Genomic DNA, 9,688 nt, shown 5'->3' with positions numbered 1-9,688 from the left:
CAATATAGAAAAAACCAACTAGAAACACTTTTCTTTAGCCTGTTTTTATAAAGAATTTTAAGAACCAAAATTGATAATATTCTATTAATTATCGCTTTGATTACTCTCCATAAGACCACAATTAAATCTAAATGTTTTTTAGTTGAAAAAACTTTTTAGGTTTTGAAGAAACTATTTTAGAAAAAATTAATCAGATTATTATATTGATGGGGTAGACAAATCAATGGGCTAGAAGAAATAAATCGATATGGATCATACCCAGGCCCAAATTTAAGCTAGAAAAAAATAATCTATTGTAGCTTATTTTTTATTTTTTTTTATAGTAAACCAAAATCTAGGTCTGAGCATGAGCTGAGCTAAGCTAGGCCGCACATGCACATATATGAGTTTAAGTCCAATCTTATTTTACTTGGGACTTATAGGTTCTAAAAGCTTGGGTGTGTTTTAAGTCCAAATTCTAACTTTTCACATTCCTACTAAATAAACTACTAGGAAAACTTGTTTTTTTTTTTTTTATATGTTGGATAAAGTTTTTAGAGGGTATAAGTTTCTCCAAAGCATGCCAATTAAGAGTTATTTAAGATTATTTTTTTATTCATTTATAATTTATTTAAATTCCAATAAAGTTTTAAACCTGAAAAGTGAGTAGACCTCACTTTTAATTTGATATCAAATATGCCCATTAACCATGCTTTAAACAAGTTTTCCAATAACCTCAACCCAATTCCTTAATTAGAGCATTGTAGTAGATCTCAACTCAATCCTCAATGTTTTTCAATTGAACCTCAGACCTAATCCCAATTTGTATCATGGGCGCTTCGGACCTTGTCTTTAGACACCTTAGATCTTATCCAAGTTGAACCTCGAGTGATTCGAACTAATTTTTGCACTCCTATACTTGTTCCTAGCCTTAACATTGCATGAGTCAAACCATGTCTCGACTCAATGTATAGTATTGGCCCAAATCACAAGCCTCCAAACCAAGCATTCCAAACCACTTCCCATCCTAAAATCAAAGCATTTAAATCAAGCCTTGGTTCGACCTTCTGGCACAGAGGTCCTTGAAAGACCCGTAAGTGCCCTGAAATTGGTTCAATCCTCGGATCCTAGGCACCCCATTGCCGGCCGGTTATGGACTAAACCCTCAGTGCCTTGAACCTAGCCTCAATCGCACCCTGAGCGTCCTGAACCAAGTCTTGGATCAACTCTCGGTCGTATGTCTAGAGGTAGTCTCACACAGAATCACACGTGTTTTATACTAGGTCTTGGTTTGAACCCTAACATCTCAACCCGAATATTTCAGATGCCAAGTCTCGGCTAAAACCTTAAGTATAATTAATCCATTTCCATTTCCCTCACTCTTATACCTCACTTGACTTTCAAAATATATAAATGATAGTATAAAAAACAGTTTCGGAAACTTAGAATTTTTTTTTTAGCCCCACCAACTCAAAATTCATAAAGTCATGTACTTCAAAACTCACTTGTCAAGTTTTGATCCGAACAAACATAGTCCGTATAAAAAGACACCATCCTCCCCTTAGAGCACTTGTGTCTCCATCCAACTTTTTCACTTGATATATTTACCTTCACAGCTCCTTACATATCCGATTGAATAAACAACAACATCCACATCCCCATCTGAACCCTCAGTTCTTGACATAAAACAAGGACACTGTACTAACTAATTTATCATACAGAGGGAGTCAGAGAATGAGGAATCTGTCCTCAAGGAACTCAACAAGGAGCAGGAGTACACCCACACCATGTTGTGGCAAAGTGGGTATAAAGAGGGGGCCGTGGACACCTGAAGAAGATGAGATCTTGGCAAACTACATCAAGAAGGATGGTGAAGGGCGGTGGCGTACACTGCCAAAGCGGGCGGGGCTTCTTAGGTGTGGTAAGAGCTGCCGCCTCCGATGGATGAACTATCTCAGGCCTTCTGTTAAGAGAGGACGTATTGCCCCAGATGAAGAAGATCTCATTCTTAGGCTTCATAGGTTGCTTGGTAACAGGTATTTATTTATAATTGGATTTTATGGACTCAATTAGGAATGATGATAATTCTTTTTTTCCACATCATGATCAGCTGGGGAATGTTTATGGAGTAATTAGGTTTGGATGTCATTTATTTTAATTTGTTTGATCGCTTTTTAGGTTTTCACTGTTCTCTACCTCTCTCTCTCCCCCAAAATACCAGCATATACGAGCTTCGAGTTTCAATTAACAAATATTTCAAATTGTTTTCCGTAGAAAAAAGAATTCAGATTGTATCAGAATCCTCATCACATATGTAACTTTGAGGTCTTTCCCTCGTAATTATATTAAAGTTTTCATGGTCTCTCCGTGTATCCATGTATGGATGTATGAATGTTCTCTCGCACTTCTTTGCCATAGCTTTTCATCTTGATTTTGGATTCTTGAATCTATCAGATTATCGAAAGCTCTAAAACAAAGCTTTATCATAGTGCATCAACTTGTTTGTCAACATTTTACTATGTTGCACCCTCTTATTCTCTCTCTCACAATAGAGACTAGAAGTACTTTTTGTTCCGAATTTCAAATTAACTTAGATTATTGTTGTTTTTTTATAATAATCGAGATAACTTAGATTAATTATAACAACTTGGAATTTGAGAATATGAATATTCTTCCTGTTTTTTATTTTTATTTTTTGGATCATCGTGATCTCGTACATTCACTTTTCAGGTGGTCTTTGATAGCTGGGAGGATACCAGGACGCACCGATAATGAGATCAAGAATTACTGGAACACCCATCTCAGCAAGAAGCTCATTAGTCAAGGAATCGATCCAAGGACGCACAAGCCTTTATACCCTAGCCCCAATTCTTCAGAAATTGCCAAAATTGCTCCCATCCAAAACTCCAACCCTAATTCTTTTCCACTAGAAGCGAATGGCGGGGTCTATCGAGCTACAGCCACTAGAGAAAATGAGAACTTTACAATGACTAACTTGGATCAGTTTCCAAATCAGGTCATTGATGATGGTGCCAAAAACTGGCCTAATTGTGATGGTTTTAATAAGGGGTTACAAAGTCATCATGAACAAAACAAAGAGGAAGATTACGTTGGAAATGAAAATGAGGACGCGTTCTCTTTGTTTCTGGATTCTCTGATCAATGAAAATGTATTCGTGTATCAACAACAACAACAACAGCAGTTTCAGCAGCCTAAGATTATTGGACCATCTGGTGAACCTATGATTTCTTCTTCACAGGCTATTCATCATGGCAGCATTTCGGAAGCTGAAGTCGCATATTCCATGGTAGCTTTCGGTGAGAAAGATGGTGCGTTAAATAGTTATGATCTAGCTTGATCCTGAACCACAAGAGAGTACTGTATAAAGACAGTCAGAATGGTTTGTTACGACTATAAATATGTGCTAATGTGTGTTATATATGTTCTTCTTGTGAGTGTTGTACTTACAATATGGAATGGTTGTATGGTTGTACGTTTAAGTTGATGTACATGCATCACTATACTGTGAAATTATTGATTGGATTTTTTTTTTGTTCCTTTGGATCCTATCTCATAGACAACCTAGCTAAGGACCTTGTTGTTTTAAGATTAAACTGTTCTAGCAAACACCCTCTCAATTAATATGATATGTAGTGGAAGTAGATCTCTCTTCATAGAAATGCATGTGCTTATAGTTAACAGTTTCCAAATCACGTAAGCAAACTTTGATTTAACTTATAAAATCTCTCTAGCTTGTTAACTGTTTGTCGAAGTTTAAAAGTTTTTTTTTTTGTCTCTGGCTTATCAGAAAAAAAACAATTTCCGGAAAAGTTTTTATTTTTTATTTTTTAGTTTTTCAGCTATTATCTAAATAATTATTTCTTAATAAATATTATTATAAAAAAGAAACAAAAAGAAAGAACAATCCCCCTATTAGCATTTTTAGTGAATTTATTAATGCTTTGCTTCCTACTGGTATGCATGTGAAGAAATACTCCATGCATGAATACGGGCCATGATGTGTGCAGAGCTTAAATATATATTGTTACTGTTACATGTATGAAAGAAATACTTCCACAAAATCTAGGTCCTTGAAGTTTGTGCATAGTACGTGTGCACATAATATAAGTAGGTCAAGTCAAGCCCAGACGATCATAAATTAAACAGTAAAAATGCTATATGAGCTCATGTAATTATGTTATTGAACTTCAGTTGTGGGATCTTGATGATCCATAATTATAATTATGATCTTAATTGTATGAGCTTATGATGATCTTATATGAGCTCACACAGTAGTGTTGCTGTGCTTGATCCAGGATGTTTGATGCGGTGGTGCATATAGTGCGTGTAGTTACCTTGTTAAAACTTGAAACTAATACTAACATTTAGAATATAATTACTATACAGTATTTTGTAAGAGATAGATCAAAATGGAAAATACTTGGTACGAGTATTTAATGTTAAATCTATTAATAATTAATGACTCTAAATAAATATTAAAAACAATTAACTACACATTTATTTCTATAAACCTATCTATTTATCAACAAATCAAAAATATATTAATAGTTAATTACACATTTCTCTAAACAACTTATAGTTATTTCATACGGTCAAATCCATGTTTTTTTTACAAATCAAAACCTCAAAAGACAAGAAAACACCATAATTCTAGGAAAACACCCTCTTTTTTTTTTTTTTTTATTATTATTAGTTCTTGTTAAAAAACCTATTACAGCAGCACCTTGTATAGAAAGAGAAAACTAGAAAACCCTATTAATATTGAATAAAAAAAACAAAAGTAAAAAAACTCTATTTTCTTCAAATAAAAACAAGAAAGTCCTGATAATATAAAATAGAAAAATAAATAAAGAAATAAGTAATTTAGGATATATAATTACCATACAGCATTTAATTGTCTTTTCAGCACCTCCCAATAGAAAAAGAGAACTCCACTTTTATAAACCTCTTGCAAGTCAAAAATAAGATCTCTCTATCTGACCTTTCATGGGCAAAGATACAGTGTATATATCTTTTTGATGCATAGAAGCAAAAAGCAGAAAGAAACAAAAAATGGTTAGGAGTAGAATGTTTCTGTGGAGTTTAACACACCATGAGAGGCAGATAAATAATACTATATATGCATGTGAGGTTTATACACGTAGTAGGTGGGGGTAAGGGTGCGCCATAGCTATATTTTGAGGTTGATATATAAGCTAGCTTGCCAGTATATCTTTCTATCTTCCTCCTCTGTAATTACTTTCGAAAAACTGATTAGTTGAACGCAACAGGAACCAAACAGTCAAGATTTCTACTTAACTAGGTTTCTAGAAAAGAAGATCACTCCCTATATAGGTTTATGATGCAACGACAAGAGCAAAAAAGCAAAAAGAAAGACAAGATACAACATAGAAAACATGTCTATGATGCTTCCACACCAAACACCAAGCTGGGCCATCCCTTGAGAATGGATGGATTGTATAAAATGTTGAGAGAGAACGATGGAACACGCTACAAACTCTAGCTACATGGCAGCCTGCTAATCTTCTATAGCTAGAAATCAGTACACTGATGATCAATCGACATTTGAGGAAGAAGATAACTCAATTATCATTGTCAAAGCATAAAATGAAGAACGATATGTCAAGCACAAGTCAATAGAGCAATCATATGTATAATTCTGAGCGGAGGACTCACCTAGACGCATGGAATCTCTCACCTGATCCAGCTAGAAGTACAACATAACAACGGCTCTCAATAACATTTCTCCATCCCACTTAGCAAGCTAGGAGCACAAATCTGTGGAAGGAGAATGAAAATTTGAAAACATTCGATAGGAATTACCCAAGAAATCTGAAGCACAGCTAGCCAAATATGAATCTAGGGAAAGAGAAGGTAATTTTGTAGTCGCGTGAGAGGGATTTTTTGCATCACAATCATGTGTTTTTGGTTTTTCAGTGACCAAACGTTCTAACTGCGAAACATATGAACCTACCCTTCTTTTGGACTTTGCATCATTCTATGTTTCAAACGACCCTCTTTTTGACGCGCTCATTCCCATTAATGAAAAAGAAAAGAAAAGAAAAGCTAGCTTTTGAGATATTTTTGAAGTAACTCAATTCTAGATTCCCAAGATTATTTTATATAAAAAATATTTTTCCCTTTTGAAATATTCAAAAATAAAAAAATAAAAAATAATTTAGGGTCACAAATGGACAAACAACTTAAAGATGACAAAAATAGCTAAAAAGGGATTTAATTGCACAGATTGAAAGTTAGGGGGCTAAATTATACCAAATGACAAAGGTTGGAAACTCAATTGCATCAATGAATAGCCTAATTAAAGAAGACAATGAGGACTTGGGATCAAATTGAAGAAAGCTATTGAAGATTAGGGCAGACTTGCAAAATAATTAAGTTTAGGGACTTAATTAAATTTTTGAAGGGACTAATTGATTTAATCAAGTGGTTAATTGATAGAAAAATTAAGTTTGAAAGTCAATTTGGTCAAATTTGGAAGAATTAATTAAGTTTAAGGACTTAATTAAATTTTTAATGGGTTTAATTGATTTATTTAAGGACTTAATTGAAGAAAAATTAAGTTTGGAAGTTTAATTCGGGTCAAATTACAAGAATTAGAAGTTTTGAGGACTAATTTTGAATTTTAATAAGTTAATTGGTCAATTTAGGGGCTTAATCGTGAAGAAAATAAAGTTTGAAAGCTAATTAAAGGCTTAATTAAATAAATTCCAAACTAGAACCAAGATGCAAATGACACGTGCATTTAGGGACTAAAATTGATTTAGTTAAGGGTCAAGTTAAAATGAATTGAATGTTTAATGGTTGATGGGATCAAACGAATTAAAACATTTGAGAAAAAACTTTAACTGCAAGGATCATCTATTTTTATCAAAATTTTATACCCCATTTATCTTGAAGAACTTGTCAATATTTTATCTCTTGTTAACCTCCCTTGCATTGATGGATTAAGGCTAATTAAGGATCAATCTTCTTGTCATAACTTATTTTTTGGTTATTCCTCAAATTCATGTTTTTCTCTTTTTAAAAAAATCAAAAAACTATTCGAACGAAAAAAAATACCAAAAAATAATAATAATGAAAAGAGGATGTCAGAGCACCTAGAAAATTGCTAGAAATTGGTTGAGAAGGCTAAAAAAATTTAAAGATTAAAATTTGATAGTATATTTTTTACAGATGAAGAGCCCTGTTGACAAAAAAAATTTAATTTGAAGAAGCAAGGTTCAAAAACAAATATTTATAGACTTAATTAAATTTTATTGGAGGTTTAATTGAATTTATAAAGGGTTTGATTGCAAGAAAAATTAATTTTTAAGTCAATTTGGGCTTTAATTAGAAGAAATTAAAATTCTAAGGTTAAATAAGAATGTTTTAGAGTTGATTTGGTCAAATCAGGGGCTTATTTGTAGAATTATTGAAGTTTGATGACCAATTAAATACTTAATTGAATAAATAAGAAACCAAGAACCAAAAAGGAAAAAGGCGCTGAAATCTAGGGCTTGAATTGAAGTTCATTAGGGATGAAATTGAACAAAATTGAAAGTATGAAGCCAATCAGGGGTGTAATTAGAGATAAATCTCAAATTGAAGGACTGAAGCATAATTAGCAAAAAGTTACTATTTATCTTCTTTTTTTAGAGAGCCTGCCCTAGGAGCCTCCTTCCCAAGGCATTTGACGCCTCGTTTCTTCCTCAAATTAGATGAAACTTGCGCGAAAACGATCCCTTAACACCTAACTACACTTTAGTATAAACCTTTCTGGCTGATCGAGGCTGTAGAGGTGGTGGCACCGCCCTAAAGTGGCTAACTTGACCAGCCATTTTTCCTGCACAAAACTGATAGTTCATCATTGCTACTTTGAGCCAATGGTTTGGATGCTTTCGGGTCGAACCAAGGGCTGAGATTTTACACCAGAAGAGACAAAGTGTCCCTCTTCCATCGCCTATAAATAAATTTGATCTTTATACTCCATGGAGGAAGAAATTTGGGTTCAAAGATAGCTAAAAAACCAGCCTCTTTAACCCAGTTTTTGCTGCCAGCAGAACCTCCCTCCCCCCTCCCTCTCCATCGCAGCGTTTAGCCGCCAACACATCACCATCGGCTTGAACACCTCCATCTCCATCACAAGCAACCGCCCGAACACCTCATATAGTGAGTGCACCGCCGAGCCTCTCTCCTCTATAACTTTTCTTCTTCCTTCACCAGCAACTGACACCGGCCACCATTCTCTCCACCAAAGCCTACTAAGCCATCGACAGAACCTCCTCGTCGCAACCAATCTTCCACCGTAGGTCAGCCTCCTTTCCCTTCCATTTCTTCTTCTTCTTCTTCTTTTTCGGTGGTCTTCACTCTTCAATTTTTTTTTTTATAAAAAAAATTTAAAATTCAAAAAAATATTTTCTAAAAAAATTAATGATTTTCTCGTTTATTTTTTCTATCTATTTTGTGTAATATTAGTTTGTATTTTTATACTGTAAAGTTACAAATTCGGTATTAAAATACCTGGTTTTTGTCAAAACATTGCAAAATATTATAAAACAAAAAAAAAATATTTGTTTTCATGCATATGGACAAGTCTCTCAAAAAATCATCACATCGTATTTTCATACAACAAAAAAAATCATATTGTTTTTTACACATAAAACAAAAAACATTCAAAAAAGATTTTAGCATGCACTTTGGCTTTAATAACAAGTTTGTTAGAGCCATGAGAACTAGGTCAATATTTCAAAAAATTCTAAAAAAATATATTTTTTTGTTTTTAGTATCCAGGATTACGAATTTATATGTAAAACGTATTCCTGATATTAAAAATATAGTTTTTTTTTTTTTTATAGACATTAGAATAGTTAGGATTTTACCCTATAAGATAAAGACCTTCTTATTGAGAAGGACTTTTCTTGAACTATAGACGGACCAACAATTAAATAACACCTTAGCTTTTTATCAGACAATCAAACTATGCAACTTACCTTAGGTAAGACGTATTTGGGGTTCTAATACATTTCTTTTACGCAACCAGTTCCTGTACCCGATCTCTGAGATCAATTAGGGTTCCTAGTAACCAAAATACTAGGTGGTGACTCCCATTTCATTTTCCACTGATAAAAAACTAGATTTTCTTGTCTCCCTATATTTGCTAAATAGATACATTTAGATTGAAGTGGAATATTCACCGCGACGCCTTACACATTCTAATTAAGGATCAATCTTCTAATAAATGAATGTAAAGTTTTTGACCTTTAAACCGAGTGTGGTTTATTCCTAGTGGTAGATCCTTATCAAAATTTTATACTCCATTTATCTTGAAGAACTCGCCAATATTTTGTCCCTAGTTAACCTCCCTTGCCTTGACTGATTCAATCTAATTAAGGACCAATCTTCTAATAAATGAATGTAGAGTTCCAGACCTCTAAATCAAGTATGGTTTATTCCTAGTGGCAGATCTACATATCTTCTACACATTTTGGGTCCTTTGATAGCATATTTACATCATAATCTTCATGATTAATTCATTAAAGTACTTTACGTAGTCAACTTTGATTGAAAAAAAAAGGTTTATTCATAAAAGAGCCAATTTTAAGGTTATTTTTTTCTTGATAATGTTCACTACACAAAAGACAAAAGGAAACTATATACCATAGCTTTCAGAGAAGGTTATATAAGAGAG

General features: G+C 33.4%; 1 protein-coding gene across 1 annotated transcript; it reads left to right on the top strand.

Moving 5' to 3' along the window:
• The first annotated feature begins 1,545 nt into the window (after positions 1-1,545).
• LOC118036433 (transcription repressor MYB5) lies at positions 1,546-3,531 on the top strand. The gene is made up of 2 exons (XM_035042127.2): positions 1,546-2,015; positions 2,710-3,531. Exons 1-2 carry the CDS (start codon positions 1,714-1,716, stop codon positions 3,335-3,337), a joined length of 930 nt encoding a protein of 309 aa, XP_034898018.1. The 5' UTR covers positions 1,546-1,713; the 3' UTR covers positions 3,338-3,531.
• Positions 3,532-9,688: the final 6,157 nt, after the last annotated feature.

This window comes from Populus alba, chromosome 13 (genome assembly GCF_005239225.2).
Source record: "Populus alba chromosome 13, ASM523922v2, whole genome shotgun sequence".
Lineage (NCBI taxonomy): Eukaryota > Viridiplantae > Streptophyta > Magnoliopsida > Malpighiales > Salicaceae > Populus > Populus alba.
Note: the sequence above shows the minus strand (reverse complement) of the source record. Positions and strands in the feature narration are given on the sequence as shown.

Excerpts from the sequence above, each read along its gene's own strand:
- LOC118036433 (XM_035042127.2), top strand. The coding sequence starts at position 1,714 with ATGAGGAATCTGTCCTCAAGGAACTCAACAAGGAGCAGGAGTACACCC. Across the intron at positions 2,016-2,709 it reads CATAGGTTGCTTGGTAACAG|GTGGTCTTTGATAGCTGGGA; the intron begins GTATTTATTTAT and ends TTCACTTTTCAG.